This window comes from Vidua chalybeata, chromosome 14 (assembly GCF_026979565.1).
Source record: "Vidua chalybeata isolate OUT-0048 chromosome 14, bVidCha1 merged haplotype, whole genome shotgun sequence".
In the NCBI taxonomy this organism is placed as follows: domain Eukaryota; kingdom Metazoa; phylum Chordata; class Aves; order Passeriformes; family Viduidae; genus Vidua; species Vidua chalybeata.
The window spans coordinates 13,815,654-13,835,158 of NC_071543.1; the positions used below are offsets into that span (position 1 = coordinate 13,815,654).

The following is a 19,505-nucleotide window of genomic DNA, read 5'->3' on the forward strand; positions in this document are numbered from 1 at the left end:
CTAGTTACTGGAAGGGATTATTCCTCTCCCTTTTTTTAAGACCTAGAGCAGCTGGTGCTGTTGCTTCTCGACCTAACTCTGAGAACAATTCCATACACACCTCCTGTAACTGAGATTCCTTCTTTTTGGAAGACAAATGCAAGTGACGATCCAGCATGGAGTAAAACTTCTCACCATCCTTCTCAAACTTTTTCTTTCTTTCCTGTAGATGCAAGAGGTTGAAGCAGAACCAATTATTGGCATTTTCCAGACAAGAAAATGCATAAACACCAAGATTCTTTGTGCAATTCTGTATTCCCATGGACAAATTTTGCTTAACCCAGCCAGAGAACAGAAGGCCACTTCTCATTTGCTCTGCTTTCACAGCCCCTTGCCTACCAATTACACCTCAAGACCCAGTCTAGCAATACTCTGTGGCACGAGAAGTATTTGTTTCATGCCACCATCATGGCAAAAGCCCCACTGATGCGGTGCTGTTCCCTCTCTCAATCTCTTCAATATCCAGTAAACTGAAGATGTGCTCATACATCAAAAACCTGTTCACCATCTCCTGACATGCTGTTCACACAGCCCAGAAACAACTGGGCAAACACTGCAATGTCAGAGACACGTCAAGGTCAAGAAAAGGTTCATTAGATTTTGGCAACTTTCTGTTCTGAAGAGTTTATAATTTCTTTCTGAAGAGTACCAGAAAGAAAGCAGAAGCCTGGCAGGTCAACAGGCAGGCAGGAAATCCTCATCTGCCCATCAGCAGTGGTGCAAAGAGAGCACAAATGAACAAGAGCAGCAAAGAGAGACACTCAAGAAGGAACTCCCAAGAGCAGGCAGGGAGCAGCAGAAGTGAGCACCAGGCTGTTGGCTCCTGCCTTGCACTGACTGTGACATTGGCAATCACAAAACAACCAGAGTAGGGGCCAGGTTGACAAATAACCACTTCACATGGTATCTGACATATCAGGGATTCCTGGGAGGCAACTAAATTACTGAAATCAGGAAATTCCAGCCTGGCAGCAGCCTCAGTGCCAGGTCCAAGCAATTGAGAGCTGGTGTACACACAGGGCAGGTATGTGTTGGATGCTCAGGTCTTCTGTCTGGCTTTTGAAAGCTCAAGAAAGTGGAAAGCAGTTCCAGCTTCGGGAATTACTGGCATCTTTCAACATCTATCTGAAAGCCCTGAAATCCTGTTCTCTTGCTCCCACTCAGAAATGCATGGATAAACAAGCATACATACACCAGTGCCACCACAAGCCAGAGCAGATGGACTCTGCCAGACTGCTGGGTATTAGGAACTTTCCTCATGAATTCAGTAGTGACCGCAGCTTCCCCTGGCTGAAGTTTTGCTTCCCCGTTCCAGTTGCACAGACTATTCCATCTGTCTGTCAGGATGCCCTGCAGCAGGATGCCTGGGGGTTCCCCAAACCCCTGGGCTCAGCACAGGTGGCTCCCAATAATAGTAACAAGCCTTCCTACCAGCTGCCTTCCAGGGAAGAGGATTCTCTCCCCACAAGAGTCCTGACATGGCTGTAGTGAAAGCACAATTACCATGAGGAAGTGGCACCAACCTGACTACCCCTGCTTATGTGTAAGTGTCTGGAGCAGGGCAGGCTTAGCCCAGCAAACCTTTTCATCTCAGCAATTGCATATCCTGCTGTGCAGACCCTGGAATTACAGGACACCCAAAGGGAAGTGCATCCTCTGGAATCACCCCCTGCAATATCAGGTACTGTGACTCCGTGTTAGCAGCCTCACACATCAGAACAGAGAGATCTACATCAAATCCAGAGGAAGAGAGAGTCCTCCAAGGGTGAATCCTAATTTAAGCAGCGCAGCAACTGCGGGGCTGAGGCCAGGAAGGACGATCAAAACAAACCACCACCCTCGTGACTAAGGCCCTGATCAGCAAACCCAAACCCAGTGCAGCGAAAGCGTTTGTGGAGCAGCAGTTCCTGTCTGTAAGGTCAAACTCCTGGGCTGTCTGTGCCATTAATGCCCTGTCTAACGCAGCCAGGAACTTGCCTAATTTCCATTTCCTTAATGAGGAGCCTCCAAGCCCCAAGGCCACAGAAGTGCAGGGAAGCAGAGCAGTGGGGCTGCAGGCACAGAGCTCCTGTGGCCACCTCCTCACATCTCAGAGGAGATGGCTGTGCCAGCAGCAGGTCCTGAGACAGAAAAGCAGGTGCTGCCATGGAAAGCTAACTCCAAACCCAACCAAGAGCTCCACTGTCTCCACCAAGGTGGCGTGCAGAGGTGGTGGTGGCAGCACAGGGAGGGTGTCATCCCTGTTCCTCAGCAGAGCTGTGGGTGAGCAGCAGGAATGGGGCTGAAGCCCACTCCAGGAGTTCTCCCCTGCCTCTCACCACTAGCAAGCAGCACTCGTAGGGTGACTCAGCTGTCCCCACCCTGTGGAGATGCCACCAGGAAAGACAGCCACACTGCAGGCCAGAGCTGGGACCAGCCTCTCCTGCTCTCCAGCTGGGAGGCTGCTCACCTGCGCCAGGAGCTGTGGGAATGCACAGGGCAAGGAACAGCTGCCCACCAGAGCCTGGTGCTACCATGGCCGGGCACGGCAGAGCTCATGGGCAGGGAGCAGGATAGGATGGGCAGGGGGATGTGCCTCTGGATGCAGCAGCCTGGGAGCACATGGCTCCTGGCTTGTCCCCAGGAGAGGGGACATTGCTGTGGGAGGCTGTGGTGCCCGTGCACATGGCCACAAGAACAAGAACCCATGGAGGAGGCCATGAGCTGTGTGTGGCTGTGGTGGCCACACAGATGGCCACAGGAAGCCACAGCCTGCAGCCACAGGGAGACCACAAACCACCAGGCAGCAGCTTTGTCACCAGCTTGTGGGCAGCTCCCTGTGGGAAGACATGGTGGGTTCTGAGGCAGAGGGGTCACCTGTGCTCAAGGAAAGACTGGTGAAGAGAAAGGAAGAGCCTGGGAGAGCAGTGGAGCTCCTTCTGCAGCAGGAGCTGGGAAGCCAGACAGTAACTCCTTTGGGGAGTGCCTCCTCCTCTGCCAGCACCCCAGGCAGGCAGGGACACACGGCTGCACTGGGGGCAGGGAGCACTGAGCTCCTTCTGGGGATTGAAGGGACTGGGAATGATGTCCAAGACAGACCCATGTGCGACAGGACCGCAGTGCAGCGTGGCATTTTGGGCCACTAAGAGGGAGCTTGCCAATCATTCCCACTCTGGCTTATTAGCATATAACTGAACAGCAGAAGGATGACCTACAAATCCTTCTGAGTTGGCTGCTGACCAGAGCAAGCCAAGGCAAAAAAAAAAAAAAAAAAAAGACAACACAAAAAAATCACCCAGACTGAAGCACAATCTGGAAACATGAGCACAAATTAGTTCCTCATGAATATTCAGCAAAGGGCAGCACCACATTTCCATTAAGGTTTGCCAAGTCCAAGAGCCACCACCCACCTTCCATTTATTGCTCACTGGGAGCAACCGAGCAGATCGCAGTGAGTGCAGGCAGGAGGGTGCTCTGCAAACACCCTGTGCTGGGAGCTCTGACAGGCATTGCTGTGCCCAGGAGTGGCAGGAGCCTGTGGACAGCACTGCCTGCTGTGGCAGGTGATGCAGCAGCAGCTCTGGCTGCTCTGTGTGTGCCAGGTCCTGCCCATTCCCCAACTGCCACCAGCACTAGGATGACACTGGAGCCCCTCGGCAGCTTTGGGTCCAGCTCATCGGGGGGAAAAGGGCAAACAGACTTGCCAAAACACCCCCTTAAGCATTAGCTGCTAGCTAGGATCCTCTGAAATTCCCATTTTTGGGGAGGTGGAGTGAGTGGCAAGTGAGAAGCCCAGCTCATGGGCCACTTCTCCTCTCCATAAGGAATTAAACACACTTTTCCTGCTGGGAGCCCCCACCTCCGTGCACACCTGAGGGATCTGGGTGCAAGAGCAGAGGAAGCAGGATCATCGTAGCTCATTTTTATCAGGCATCAGCAGTTAATTCAAAAACAGATTTCTAAAATGTCAAGGGGTATAGAAAAAGCAGTTCTATTAAAGCACATTCAGTTCATCCTGGTGTTTTTCCCTCACCCACTGCTTTCTCTCAAAAGATCCTTAGGCCCTGCTCCCCCAGAGATGAAAGCAAGTAGAAGGTATGAACCTCCCTTTCTTTTAAAATTATAATTAATGAACTTAATAACAGAATTAACTAAGACCATTTAGGAATATGTTATCTCCTATGGAAAAAAATTTGACAAACACTGCAGCTATTCAGCATTCCTCTTGCCCTTACAGTACATCCCAACAAGCTTTTCCCTCTGATTTTTTTTTGGTTGGCTTTGTGTTTTTTTAAAAAAAAGCTGTCTCCTTCCAAGTGAAACTGGAATTAAACTTTTCTATTCAAATCTTGCTCGGCTCAGTAAGTGTGGCCAGGTTCTTCCCAAAGGGTCCCAGCCCCACAGCGTGGGGGGCTATGGAGAGGGAGGGATGGGGTCTCCATGTGCGCCAGCTCCTTCCCACACTCGCCCCCTGCCATGAGTGCCAGAGCTGGGAAATGGACCAGCTCAGGGGGTCCCAGATCCTCCCGTTTATCTCTGATGTGGCAAGTGATTCACCCTGAGCAAGTCACAGGAAGAGCAGGGACCCCACGGGGCTGTGGCGAGAGGGGGCCCCGGCGACAGCCAGGGCTGCCCCGTGTGGGAGCACACCCTCCCGAGGAGACTCCATTCCTCCAGGGAGAATGGCTGAATGCAGACTCAGATGTGTTGGTCAGACTGGCTGCGCTCCAGCCAGAGGCATCACAAAGCCCCGATTCAAGGGCTCTTCCTATTTGGCTCCAGCAGCTCGCAAAGGGAACAGAAAACATCTCACAGAAGGCGACGCTGCCAAAATATGGAAACCAAGCAGAGGGCACAAATTCCCTGTGTCATGTCTCCAGGCTGCTCCCCAGCCCGGCCTCTGCCCCTGGTGCAGACCAGAAAGGGTCCACGGGGCGATGCCAGGCCCAGCAGCAATGGGAGGAACCCACACTGACAGAGCACTGCTGTGAGGAGCCTCATTTGTACTGCACACCTCCTGCTGCCGGCTGGGGATGACCCGGAGATGCTTTGGAGGCTGGCAGGTGAAGGAGGGCTCTGTGCCCGAGGTGACACCTGAGGGTGCAGCCCACCAGCAGTGTGGCATAGGCTCCTGTCAGGGCAGTGTCTGAGCTGAGGACAAGGGGCTGGAGTGGCTGGGGCTTGCTCCCAAACTCGCACCCTCTCAAGGCTTTGGGGTGGCACTGGGGACAGTGGTACCTCCCTGTGCTGCCCTGTCAGCGTGAGGAGGTGGCACTGGGGACAGTGGTACCTCCCTGTGCTGCCCTGTCAGCGTGAGGAGGTGGCACTGGGGACAGTGGTACCTCCCTGTGCTGCCCTGTCAGCGTGAGGAGGTGGCACTGGGGACAGTGGTACCTCCCTGTGCTGCCCTGTCAGCGTGAGGAGGTGGCACTGGGGACAGTGGTACCTCCCTGTGCTGCCCTGTCAGCGTGGAGTGGCACTGGGGACAGTGGTACCTCCCTGTGCTGCCCTGTCAGCGTGGGGTGGCACTGGGGACAGTGGTACCTCCCTGTGCTGCCCTGTCAGCGTGGGCACACCTGGATCCTGGCACGGTGCAAGGTGCTGCCCTGTGAGCTCCTGCACGGAGCACTTGTGCTGAGCCACAGCACAGCTCTCTTCCCAGTGCAGTGCCTGGCACCTCTGCAGCTCACGTTCCTCACAAAAAACAAAATCCCAAACCAAACTACAATGGCTGAGCCACCTGCAACAACCCCCTGCCCTCTGCCACCTCTCCAGCTGCTCTGAGCAGTGTCCTGCCACTGTCACCACCCTGGAGCGCCCTGCCCATCCACAGGGACCGAGGAAGGGCTGCAGGCTGCCAGGTGAATCCATGCCAGTGCTGGGGCTGTGGCACCAGCCCTGCTGAGACCTGTGCCTGCCCGTCAGGGAAGGGAGCAGGACACGGGCACACGGCCTGGGGGTGCAGCCAGCTCAGCTCTCGGGGCACAGCATGCTCTGGGATGTGGGCAAAGTGGCCCTTACACACCTTAAGGGCTCTCTGGGACTAAAACAGCCTGAAGGTGCTGTGGGCAGCACCCGTGCCATGCTCATAGCTGCAGCTCTTCAGAGGGTTCCACACACCAGCCCTCAGGGCATGGCAAAGGGCAGGAGGGCCATTGAGTATCTCTTCTCAAACCCTGTATTTATTAAACGTCAAAGCCTCCAGATGGGCTGGGCTGAATCCAAGCCTCAAGTGTTCTCCAAAACATCTCCATTTCAGAGCTGGGTCAGAGCCAGCCCCATTTTAAGCTGCTGCTGAGTAACATGGAACCTGGACTTGATAGCAGACAAGGGAAAAATGATCTTTTGTGCTCCACATGTGCAGAATTTGCTTTTTATAGCTTGTTTCTTTAAAAGTTTGGTCCATCTGAAAGACTCATTAGACGCTTTATGTAAATATTTCATAACAAAAGCCCTATGACTATAATCAGGTTCTGCCTGCTGGCCTCTCCTGCTTTCCCTCCTTCCCTTTTTCCCTCCTTCCCTTCCTCCCTCCCACTCCACCACACACTTCTCTGCAGAAAGTATTTTATTCTCTGAACAAAGGGGAGAGGAGATAAAGCAGCAAGGAGGATCTCCTGGTTGAAACAAACACTCCTTGCTCAGGGCAGTGGCAGTGCTGGAATCAGGCCAGGAGAGAACCCAAAGAATTCACGAAAATATTTTGGAGACTCTTAAGATTGAAAAATCAGACTAAAAGTCACAGCACAAACCCTCATGCCAGCAGCTGAAAGCCAGCATTGAACAGGGAGTTTCTGAGTGCCTGAAGTCAGAATGAAGTAGAGCAACTGTCTGCTTGTTAAAAACAACAGGAGGAAAAAAATACACTAACAGAAAACAAATCTGTTTACACTGAGAACAAACAAACAAGCCTTACCTTGGTGAACCCTATCTGCTCCTTCCGGAAGTTTTCCAAAGGTTTAATCAGTAAATCACTTGCATTCTGCACCTACAGTGCAAAGAAAAAGCATTTTAATTGCAGGATGCTGATAAATTTTCTTCTAAGCAGAGGCTGAACATGGCTAGAAGCCAAGAACTTGCTATTCTAATGTTTTTGACTGGAAGCAACTTCTCTGTCTGTAGGTGAATTCACTTAAACGGTCTGTACCTGCTCTTCCCCATGGGTGACAAACAACAAACCCCAACCAATCCCAGGAGGCTTTGAGGGCACCCTGTGGGTGTCCCCCATCCAACAAGGCTGCTCTCAAATAAAGGGTGGACTTCTCTTGTCTTGAGATTGAGCCAGAAGGTTATCTGTGACAGGAACAGCTAGGGAAAAGGGAAAGCCTGCCTGTGTCTCTTCCACTCCTCCTTCCACTGTCTCATGTCTGCGAGATGCTTTCCTGGATGGTGCTCTGCACACCTTTACCATGAATCCACAGGAAAGCTCATCCCAGTTTGTATCAGTGGCTCCAGCTCCAGCCTGGCTCTGGGACCAACCTGCTGTCTCCTCCCATCCCCACTTCCCTGACAGGCTCTGTCCCACACTCCAGAGAAGGGAGAGGGGAAGAGAAGGGGACAGGACACCACACAGCACAGCCCCTCAGGGAATTTAAGGCTGATGAACATGGTGAGTGAAACCTCCTGAGGGAGCTGCTGTAAAACAGAACTGGTCCTACAAGTAGAGGGCAAAAAAACCCAACTTTGAAAATTGGACAGTGCCCATAACTCCTGAAACAATACCTTCCACTGCTCCCCCACTGCCAAAGGAGCTACTATACCTGGGATGTAATTCATAATAAAGAAGTATCCCAGTGCTTTCCTGGTTTCCTGCTGTTCCTTGCCTGCCCATGGACCCTCTGGCCCAGCCTGGCAGGAGCTCCTGCTGCTGCACGAGGCAGGGGAAGGCAGAGCCAAGCAGAACATTCCTGGCATGCTGTAAGCTCTTCACCGAGCCTAACTTTCATGTTTTTCCTGGAATGAGGAGTGAAATGGGAAGCCAGCACTGGCTCTGGAGGAGTCCTGGAGAGCTGAGGGCACATGGCAGCAGGAAGCTGATGGCAGTGCATTGTACTGCAGGAGCTGGACCAGCACAAATGGGCTCAGGGACACCTGCCTTCCTGCCCCCAGCAAAAACTGAGTGAAAACACTTCTTATTCTTTAACCCTTGGTTTCTCCACAGAAGCAGCTGGTGAGCTCCTCCAGCTGCAGGGCCTGGGGCTCTGTGCCTGCCTGTGCTGCCTGGGAGAGCCACAGCCCCCCACACCTACTGCTGTGCCTGCCCCATGCTCAGGGCCCACGGCCATGGACCATGGACCAGATGAGTACAGAGCACATTCCTGGTGCTCCCAGCTTCCCTCTGCCAAGAAGCCTCACACCGAGGCACAAGGTGCTGTGGCTGTGATTTGGCATTTAGCCATGTCAGGAATGACAGAGCCCAGTTCCCATCTCCTTACCATCATGGACCTCTCCAGCTCCACTTCGTGCAGCAGCTCTGCAAACTCCTTAAAGGACTCGGCTGTAAGAAAAGAAGAGGCTGGTCAGTGGAGCTGGGACGTGGCACTGGAGTGTGTGACACGTGTCAGGACACCCCAGTGAGGCTGCACCCCCAGCATGGCTGTCTAAAGGCTGGCAAAAAAAACAAGAAGAGGTGGCTCCTTTTGGCAGGAACTGCATGAGGCAATGCCAGGTGCAGGCTGGCCTTGAGGGGTATTTATTTATGCAACAGAGAGGAGGGTCTCCTACCCAGGCACTGAAGGAGTGAAGGCCCTGGGAAAGTAAGAGGATGTTAATTGGCTTTTATCAGGAATTGTGTTACAGAGATGGCAATACAGGCGGCAGAGGAGAGGCAAATGCAGAAAAAGGCCAAAGAGGGGGAAGGGGAGCTGTCATCCCCAGGCCCTGCCACTTTGGGCAGGACAGAGGTGCCTGGCCTGCCTGGACAGCTGCCAGCAGCACCAGGATGGGCCTGGCACCTCTGTCCCAGGAAGAGCTGCAGGTGCTTGCCAGGATCAGGACAAGTGTGTCAAATGAAAATGGCCTGGAATGACAAAGATCACATGCAGCACCAGGAGGCACAAAGTCCTTGTGCAGGAGGAAAGGAAAGGCAGCAGGTGTAGACATGGTCACAGACACTGACACCACTCCCCAATATGTTAGAAGTGAAACAAAAAGATCTCATTGATAAGCAGCTGGAGTCCAGCTACAATAAAAATAGCACGAAACCTTTCATTTAACAAACTGAACTAAGAATAATTTAGCCTGGGGAAATAAAAGACTAGGTGGGAGCAGCTGACCCCACACCAAGGGGGAACATGCACCCCTCTCCCTGCCCATCGAAGGAGAACTTGGGAAGGGGCTGAATTTGTCCCAGGGGAGAAAACCTCTCAGCAGCAGAGCATTGACAGTGCCAAACCAAACTCCCATCTCTCTGGGCTGCAAGGCAAGGCTGGGCAAACACCTGCCTGTGCAAGTAGAGTGGCTGTATGCTGGATGCTTGGGGGAACAACCTGATCACCCCAGTGTACCTGGGAACTACCTGGGAGTTACCTGGGAAAGTTTCCCACAGCTCCAGCCTGCTCAGCACAGCATGGGACAGGTTTGGTGGGTCCCAGACTCCCTCTTGCCCTGGTGGGAACATCCCAGAGTGGCTTCCTGATGAGTCAGGAGTTTCTGAGCTCTCCTCCAGTGAGGGCTCCAGCACCCAGCAATGCAATGGCCCTACAGCTCATGGTGCTCACACCCAGGGCCACACGTGGCCATCACTGTGGCTCCCCAGGATGATGGAGTGCATGGACACCAGGGGCCTGAGCCAGGAAAAGAATTATCACTGGGAGAAACAATCCAGTCCCAAACTTACAGGGAACATGTCAGTGCATAAAATGTTCCTTAGCCGTTTTTTCCCTTCTCTCTACAGGAAGAGCCCAGGAACTTGTTTCCTGGCTCCAGTCACAGAACAGTCCACTGAGTTTGACCCTGCAACACGCACAAGGCTCAGATCCTGCTGCCAGCCCAGCAGTGCCTGGGGATCTTGGATCTATGCTACTGGCCTGGGTCAGAGTTTGCCAGCCCATGCAGGGCAGTGTGGAGCAGGGGGCCACCAGCAGCCACACCTGGGAACTGACACCTGGAAACGCCACAGTGACTCTGCTGGGCAGGCAGAAACATTCCAGGAAGGTCCTTACAGCCAGAGGATTCCAGGTTCCCGTGCCTGGGAGGGAAGAACACGCCACCCCATTTCACTGCCCCCTTCATCTCTGCAGGAGCTGCTGATTTGGGTCCCATGAGGTGACAGTGGAGGAGCTGCAGGAGAGAGCACAGGAGGGGCTGCAGCTGTGGGCTAACACGGGTGCATGCATGACCTTTCACGTCCCCAGGGGAAAGTGCTGCTCACGACAGACGACATCAACCCAGTGTCCTGAGTGGCACCTGCAGTGTCCCCACTGCCACCCGCTCGGGTGCCAGGCTGCTCTGTGCCCACACAACGAGAGAGCAGTGTGACTTAAGCTCTATTTACAACCCAAACACGTTCTCTTGCAGCACATAAGAAGTGCCTGTAAGTGTTCTGCTTCACTCCCATATCCTGCACATCAAATGAGCTCTGCACTCCCACGCAGATCCCTGGCACCCTGGCTGATGGAAGCTGCTACGGAGACGTCAACACCCCACTGCTGTGTCAGGAATAAGGAAGCCTCAACCCCTGCAGGCACACCAGGGCCTGGGTGGGAGGAGGAACACAGCCCAGGCTTCTTCACAGGGAAGCTGGGGACCTCTTCTTGAAAAAGCAAAACAAATACTCCCTAGCAAAACTGAAGGGAAACACGCTCCTTTCACCATGGTGGGTTTTACATCTGCTCTCTTGCTCTCCCCTCATCCCACACTCCCTTTATTCAACCTCTGTCACTCCCAGCAGCCTTGCTTGGTCATTGGAGCTTTGTCCCTTCCAGCCAAGAGGAGGGACATTCCTTTCCTTGCATGGCTGTTTGCCTCAGACCCCTCAGCTCCCAGGAGGGGCATTTACATGGCAGAGCTCTCCCCTCCCTGACCCACATGTGTTTGGAAGCTCAGCACCTCTGCTGCCATTAGATATGGAGGCTGACTCATTTCCAGCGGGTTTCACCCAGAGACTTTCCATAAAGGAAACAAGCTTTGGAGGGGCAGGCTGCAGTCTGCTTCACGTGGCTTTAAATACAACAGCCCAAGGAGCAGGCTCTACTTCCTTCCCCTTCTGACAGTGGCTGAGAGACCTGACACCAGCAATGTCACACTGCTGCCACTCTCCAACCGCTGCCTGACAAAAGCTGGTTTTATTTTTTTCCTCCATGTGCAGCCCTCGGGAGCAGCCTGGAAAAGACCCCGTGCCTTGTGCCCCACCCCATGAATGCCCTGTGCTCCTGCCTGGAGAATGCCCTGTCAGCCTATGGGCAGCCCCAGCTCCTCAGCCCAGGCAGGTGGCCCAAGGGTTTTGTCTGATGGGGCAGGGTCAGAACCTCGGGGGCTGAGGATGCCCTGTTGTCCCTCCTGCAGCCCCCTTTCACCCCTGCAGGGTCCACTCACCTCACTAAGCCAAGAGCAGATTCATGTGAAAAGTGCAGGGTTTGGGGCATTAAGGCTGGGCCGTGGATGCTGAGTGACTCCCAGAGCTGTGCTGGGGGAGGGCAGGGATGTAACACAGCTCCAGGATCGCTAATCCCCAAGCAGATGTGCAGGGAGCAGCCCTGCAAGGCTGCCCAGGGCACAGATGGCCATTGTTTTCCATTTGAGACACATCCAGCAACCCTTTTTCCCAGCAGTTTGCAGCCTGGTGCCTTTGCAGGGCAGCGTGGGGCAGTTTGTTCCTGCGAGGCTTTTCCAGTGCAGCAAAGGCAGCTCTGGGAGCAGCAGCCAGAGCTGGGCTCCACTGCAGCTCTGGGAAGAGGGGCTGGCTGGGAGGTCAGCACCACGCCGCCTCCTCCCCAGCACCTGGCAGCATGGAGCAGGCCTGGAGCCATGGAAAACCTCTGCAAATTATCCGCTGAATTGGGAATGTGAAACTTGACCCGTGACTGTTCAACTTCATAAAATAAGCTGTGGAAGAGCTGCCTGGAACCCGGCTCCTGAGGCTGCTTAAAAACCATCAGGCAGGCTAATTCCTAGAGAGGGAGACTGTTCCAATTACTGGAAGTGAAGTCAGCTTTAAAAAGCAGAGAACTCACCAATATTGATCTCATCATCCGTTAGTGTGTCACCAATGAAGTCAAACTGGAAGGACTGCAGAGTCTGGGAGAACTTCTGCACTGCTGAGGAGTATCCTGGAAAAGGACAGAGCAATCAGCTGTGGGTTTCTGCAATTGTTCTACAGAAGCTGCATGTCCTACGAATTTATCCTGAATGGAAAAAGACCATAATAAGGTAGTTATTAAAATCCATAGGCATTGGGAATTTCAGGATTGCAGAAAATGCTGCAGCATTAATAACCCTCAGAGGCTGCAGAGAGCATTGGATTTGGGCTTTTTCTCTCTCTGAAAAAGCTTCTGCAGCACTAATGGATGCACCACACGGTACAACAACTGATCGATGGCCTTGTGTCCAGCCACAGACAGGAAGGGACACTGACACACTTCCCTGCAGGAAAACATTCAGGAGATACTCCAGGGCTCTGTGTGCACCAGCACAGCTCCTTGGAGCTCAGGGGCTGTCAGACAGGCTGGCCACTGTTCACAGGAATTGTTTCATAATACGGGAGAAAAATCTGTAGAGTCAGAAAATAAATGTGAGGGGAAAGGCAGGACTAAAAATAACTGTCCCTCTGTGGGGTCATGGGCACAGACAGGCCCTGAGGGAAGGACAGTGCCACAGAGCACACAGCTGAGCCAGGGGCTCAGCTGGGCTTGCCTGGGCACCCACAGATGGCCCTGGGACCTGCTGCTCCCGCTGGTGAGGAACAGTCTGGGCTGGAAGCAAAGAAAATGCCTGATGTTTCCTGTGGCTCAGTCCAAATTATTTTTGGACCTTCCAGAGACGTTTCTGGCCCAAAGGATGCTTTGTGTGTTTGCACCCTGTGTGGCTGCAGGACGTGTCTGGATGGCGTCTGCTGGCATTGGCAGAGGGGCCCTGGGACGTGACAGTGACACCACTACAGAGCCCAACCCAGGGCCAGCAGGGCCAGCACACTCACTGGATTGACCACATCACCCTGCACAAAACTACAACAGTTCCTGAGATACAAACAGAAGGAGGCTGCACTTGCCTGACCTCAGAGAGTAGGATGTAGGTGACAAAAAGAAAAGCAAAGGAATAATGTTAGACTCTGATTTACATTGCTACTTTGCCTAATTTGGGACTCCAGCTATGGGCACAGTACCAGGCTGGACTCCTTTGTGGTGGTGCACAGAGATGGCACTTTTAGAAATTAATAAAATTACAAGTGGGAAAGATGGGATGGCACAGACCTTATGGGCAACCAGCTCCCACCACTGCTTAGCCAAACCAGCATCATGATTGTTGTATACAGGAACTTGGTGTACATGGATGGGGTTTTTTGATTTGAAAATAAAACTTACTACTGTGGTGGCAATCATGGGATGTTCTGAAATGCTGCTGTGAAGGGGAGAGACAAATTGAATGCTGGGGAAAATAAATCAAGTGTGTGGTACTGGCAGGTCCTCAGACTGCCCTGCTTTTCCTGTCCCCAGGTCAGGAGCTCCTGACCCTCCCCAAGGTCCCTGGGCAGGCAGGGGTGGGAGGACTGCTGGGTTCCCTGTGCAGGCTTTAAAGCGCAGTCCCTGCTTCTCCCTCAAAAGCCTCGTTCAGCAGCTCCCTCCCATGGGTCAAACCTTTGCTCCTGAATGGGCAGATTCAGGCCTGAATGTCGCTATTTAGCCCCAGCTGCCAGGGGCTGGAGCACGTAAATGGGTGAACTCTCGCACAGAACGATGTCATTGACTTGATGGAAAACCTCAGCAAATAATTCCCCCTCAGTCCCCCAGTGCTCGCTCAGGCCAGGCCGGAGGCTCATTCAGCCCTTGCTCAGGGGAATCTTTGTTCATCCCCTGCAAATCCCCGTCACTGTGTCACCATCACCGTCCCTGACGCTGCTGTGGCCCCATCCAGCCCCTCCCCTGCCGCTGGTCGCAGGTGATTTTCAATCCCTCCCTCCAAACACCCCTCCCAGCCCAGACCTCGAGCCCGTCTGAAAGCAGCAGCACCCCCAACCAGCATCCATCTCTCCATCTGTCCATCTGTCCCCTCCATGGGTGCTGGCTGGGGGCAGGTGACAAGGCACCACAGCTCCAGTGCACCCATGAGCTGGGAGCACAGCAGCACACGCAGGTCCCATGGGTGGTACCTGCCAGGGATAGAGGGTCTCCATGTGTTTTGTGTCCCTGTCAGCCCAGGGGAGAAGGAGGAGAGAGGGAGGGGGGTGTGAGCCTGTACCACACGTGCTTGGCAGGCTCTGGAGGAGCTCTTAATGGAAACCAGGCTTCTCCAGACCAACACGACTCGACTCCCACACGTAGCCAGCCTTGGCTGAACATCGGCTCCTGACAGAGCTCCTGTGTGCATACACAGGACAGCATCGCTGCTGCTGCAGCACTACCACAGCCCTGGGGTGTGACAGGGACACAGCACAGGGCTCACTGACTGCTGGAACCATGGGACAGCTCTGGGGTGTGACTGGGACACAGCACGGGGCTCACTGACTGCTGGAACCATGGGACAGCTCTGGGGTGTGACAGGGACACAGCACAGGGCTCACTGACTGCTGGCACCGTGGGACAGCTCTGGGGTGTGACTGGGACACAGCACAGGGCTCACTGACTGCTGGCACTGTGGGACAGCTCTGGGGTGTGACAGGGACACAGCACAGGGCTCACTGACTGCTGGAACCATGGGACAGCTCTGGGGTGTGACTGGGACACAGCACAGGGCTCACTGACTGCTGGCACTGTGGGACAGCTCTGGGGTGTGACAGGGACACAGCACAGGGCTCACTGACTGCTGGAACCATGGGACAGCTCTGGGGTGTGACAGGGACACAGCACAGGGCTCACTGACTGCTGGAACCATGGGACAGCTCTGGGGTGTGAGTGGGACACAGCATAGGGATCACTGACTGCTGGCACTGTGGGACAGCTCTGGGGTGTGAGTGGGACACAGCACAAGGCTCATTGACTGCTGGAACCATGGGACAGCTCTGGGGTGTGACAGGGACACAGCACAGGGCTCACTGACTGCTGGAACCATGGGAACAGACGATGTCCCCACTCGGGGGCTGTGTCCCTGCAGGGCCCAGCTCCAGACCCTGAGGCAGAGAATTGGTGTCAGTGCTCAGAGACACTCAGTGGAATGTTGCCCCTTCCCTCGGTGGCACCCAAATGGCAGTGGTGACAGTGGTGACACCCCATCAAGCAGGGCAGGGGGCCTGGGGAGAAAGGGAGAAGCCATGGCCCCAGGAAAGAGGCTTGACCACAGGAAGGAGCCAGCAGGAAAAGATTTGCTGTGGAAAAACGAGGCTCCATCCCACGCTGGGAGAGATAAGTCTGTATTCTCCCTTGTTTTAACCGTCGGAAATGTTTTCCCCCCCGATACAAACACTCGGTGCCAAAGGCTGCTGCTCTGCACCCCCAGAGCCTGGCAGGAGGGAGAGGCAGCTGCAGGGCTGTCCTGCTCCCCCAGCACCAGGACCCAAGGATCAAGGAATTTTGCCGTGCTCTAAGCTGGAATATCCCTGCGAACACCACACCAAGGCTCAGCACTACCCCAAGGACCTTGCCTGCTCAGCCTGTTTCCATGGAAACACACCAAAATGAACTTGATCGGGAGTCCTGAAGGACTCCTTTCCCTTCCAGCATCAGGAAGCAATGCCAAATTTCACCATTTGTGGTTACAATAATTTAGTAGTCAAAATGAAGTTCCATCCCTGCGCAGAGTGGTCCCAGGCAGGCTGCAGGGCAGGAGCAGGGAGCACCAATGCCAGCTGTGCCAGCCTCAGGAGGCACACAGAGAACTCTGGGCTGAATTTATGTGTAGATAAACACAGCTCCAGAACCAGCAGCTCTGGAAGGATGTGCCTCACAGCTTGCTCAGTGAGGACCTATGATTCTCACTTCAACCTTTGAAAGCAACCACAGGTAACCAAAAACCACAAACAAAAAAGTGCTGCTACCGCTGCAAAAGCCACAGGTCTCTGACAAAACACAAACACAGAGCCTCAAACCAGGCTGTGCTGCTGCTTTTTCCTCCAGTGCTTACAATTTAAACCAGAAGGAAACCATCACCACAGAAGAGAACCATGGGGAACAGGGCGAGCAGACACAGCCAGAGAATGGGGCACAGAGGTGCTGCTCAAGGGTCTGCAACACTCGAGGTGCCACAGGTGCACGTCCTTAATTAGCTTTACTAATTGCAACCCAGTCTGTGTCACTGCAATGGTCCTCTGTTCCCAGGAGAGGAAACCATGCCCCTGAGCACACGGAAGTAGAAGTGGCTGTGACAACCAAGCGGTGACAGCTATGGGGACCAGCAGGATCTCTGAGCCAGGACAGGAGGGCCCTGCCTGGGCTGCCTCATTTAACACCACAGGGACACAATGGGACATTAGGTGTTACAGAGGTGCAAAAAACAGCCTGATTTTTAGAAATAAACACTTTGAAAACGAACAGAACATCCCCAGCTGTGCAGGAGAGTAGGTGTGGAGGGTACACATCACATTGGCCAGGGCCAGGCTGCCTCACCCCCGTTATCCACACCCAAATTGCCCTCGTTTACATGACACTCCTTGACTCTGCAGCAGCTGGTATACACAGCACCGTGCTGCTTTTTCCTAGGAAACAGCAAGGTGGGAATTGCTGCTCCTCCAGAAGCTAAGGGGCAGAGCAAGCAGTGGGTTCAGCAGCCCTTTGGCTAATCCCCATCACACACTGCTCCCAGGGAACAAATTAAAGAGGAAAAAACAAAATAAAAATACCGCCCCTCAACCTCATCATCTTTGCAATCATTGGCCAGTGACACTTTCAGTGCAAAGGCAGTACTGAGTTTAATCTGATCCAGCTGAAAGCATGAATAGCTGAGCAGTGATGGGGCTGCTGCATCCCTGCCCTGTTCCTGTGAAGGGACAGGATGTCCCAGCCCACCATGGAAGGTGGGAAGTGACTTTCACTGGTCTCCCCGCCTGCATCTACGCATGGGCAGCTCGGGGAAGAGCAGCCAGCAGAGATTTCCATGGGGGAAAAAGCAATTCCTGAGGTTCTGAATCCACCCGACCCACAGATTGCAGTGCCAGAGCAACTCAGTCACAGTTTCAGCAACTCATGAATAAAATCCATAAGGAATCAACAGGGAAAACACAGCCCGGGTTTGATCGTGGCAGTGCAAATAACCAGAGCAAAGCTAAGCAGGAGCTCCATCTTTGCATTTTGCTTTCTTCTTCTCCAGCTTAAAAACAGAACTATCAAAGCCGGCCACATGCTTTCCTTTCAAATAAGCAAACAAAAGACAATAAAAGTTCACTCTGCCCTTAAACAAGGGATTTTAAGACATGGAGATTGTCGGGTTGGGATCTCAACCCTGGAAATCCGTTTTTGTCAGGGAAGTGTTGCAAGACCCTGACACACAGCAGCTGAGGACACACCTACATTTCCTACCAATGGTCCCTATGGATGATTTTCTCCTCCCTGGTGGAGAGCTGTGCACAACATACATTCAGCATGAGAAATTCAACTTTTCCCAGCATGCAGAGAGAGGGCTGTGATTCCTAAGGGGAAAATAATGTCCCCATTGTTACCAACTCCCGCCAAAGAATTCCCCAGGGAGTTGCATCACTAAGGAGATGGAGCTGATCACCATCACCACCCTGAGGAGGAGGTTCTGGACACAGTACCCGACCCACTGCTTCCCGGGAATTCTCTCTCCTTGCAGCAGAGTTTTAGGAGCCAGCACACAAAGTAAGTGGCCAAGGGGCCAGACTCTGCTCCAAGGTGTTGTATTTACACTGTGTGTACTACCTGCATGAAGTCCTCAGTCTCCATCCCACAAAAACATCTCACCCTGGAAAGCCATGAGCTCCCTCTGATGAGCCCAGATGTGCCATCAGGATCAGGAGTAATGAGCCCTGACTCATGGAACACTCCCAAATACTCTACAGCTGCTCAAACACAGAAACATGTTTATTTTCTGAGATGAGGATAAAAATATAACCTTCCAGTTAGCCTTCTAGGTAGTCCCAAATCCACACAGGATCCTGCAAGGAATGGAGCCCTCTCAGTGCTGCACAGAGGAGAGATGCTCACCACTAGGGAATTACAGAGCCCAGGACAGGCAGTGCCTGGCATTGCCCCAGGGCAAGCCGTTCACAAGTGCCCCTGAAGGCTCTGTGGGGACTCAGAAATCCTGACACATTGGACAAAGGCCATTTTTCCCACACTGACACGGATTTTCCACTTGCCAGGAGTAAGTGGCTAGCATGAACTGCTAAAAATAACTTGCTATATTTAGCTGTGCTTTACAAATCTCTTGTGAAGGAATTTACTGGATGTCTCACACTCTGTCACACGTTCACCTCTCCTAATCAGCCCTTCATTGACTGAGTTGTTCATAAGCTGCTGCTTCTCTTTCACAGCCAGTCCAGCCCAGGCTCCAGGCAGAAGAGGAGGGCTGTGCTCCCAGTAAAAAGACATTTCTCAGTACCTCTCCCTAACCAGTGACTTTTTGCTCTGCAAGCTGGTTACCTGCCCTCTGGACCATCACCTCCACTCACACATCCCCCTCCCACTCTCCCCCCACCCTCCACAGTTTGTTTCCTGTCCTAAACTTCAATTTTTATTCTCATGAATTCTTCTCCTTGCCCAGCCAGCCTTGTGGGGAGTGCCCAAACGAGCTTAACAGGCTTATTTTCTTATTTACTATTAAATTAAATACCCAAGGACCCAGACAGCAAGGGTTCACACTCATCATAAAATTCTCACGCCTGCTTTATCTCCCTCATTGCCTGAAGGAAACCGGCTCTGCCGAACCTGCCGTGCTCCAGATGAGCTGGCAAAGGTTACGAGGCTGCACCTTGAAGCTCAAGGCAGTTAAACACACAGAGGGGCTCTTTCCTGGATGCCTGGAGCACAAGGAGATCATGGGTCTCCTCATCAACAGCTTGGAAGTCTGGCAACATATCAGCCCTAAACCCCAACCAAAACACAAAGCAACCAAGCAAGACTGGAAGGACAACAAAGTTTTGGGGTGTATTGGTCTGTTTTGGAGAAAACTGAGAGTGAGTGATGTGGGATACAGCTTCTGGGAGAAGGATGCATTCCCACCCTCCCCTGGATTAAGTTATCCAGCATCTTCTTCCCAAGACCTCCACAGTGACAGATCCATTGGTCAGGAAGAGAATTGTGCAGCACAGCCACACTTCAAAGCAAGGACATGGAGCACACCATTCTCCCAGTGACACTCACTGGCTTGTACTGGTTTCCTAGAGAGCAACACTTCAGGCTGTATGTCTAATATTTTTATAAGGGACAGTGTGTTGGATTAAT

General features: G+C 53.1%; 1 protein-coding gene across 2 annotated transcripts in view; it reads right to left on the bottom strand.

The window, feature by feature from the left end:
• The window catches only part of OPHN1 (oligophrenin 1), a 52,025-nt gene that overhangs the window by 24,529 nt on the left and 7,991 nt on the right, over positions 1-19,505 (bottom strand). For both annotated transcript variants that reach the window (XM_053955599.1, XM_053955598.1), the window contains exons 2-5: positions 12,192-12,287; positions 8,454-8,515; positions 6,935-7,006; positions 101-202 (exon numbers count right to left, since the gene is read on the bottom strand). In XM_053955599.1, coding sequence (XP_053811574.1) covers positions 101-202; positions 6,935-7,006; positions 8,454-8,515; positions 12,192-12,287 — 332 coding nt within the window. The remainder of the gene's footprint in view (positions 1-100; positions 203-6,934; positions 7,007-8,453; positions 8,516-12,191; positions 12,288-19,505) is intronic.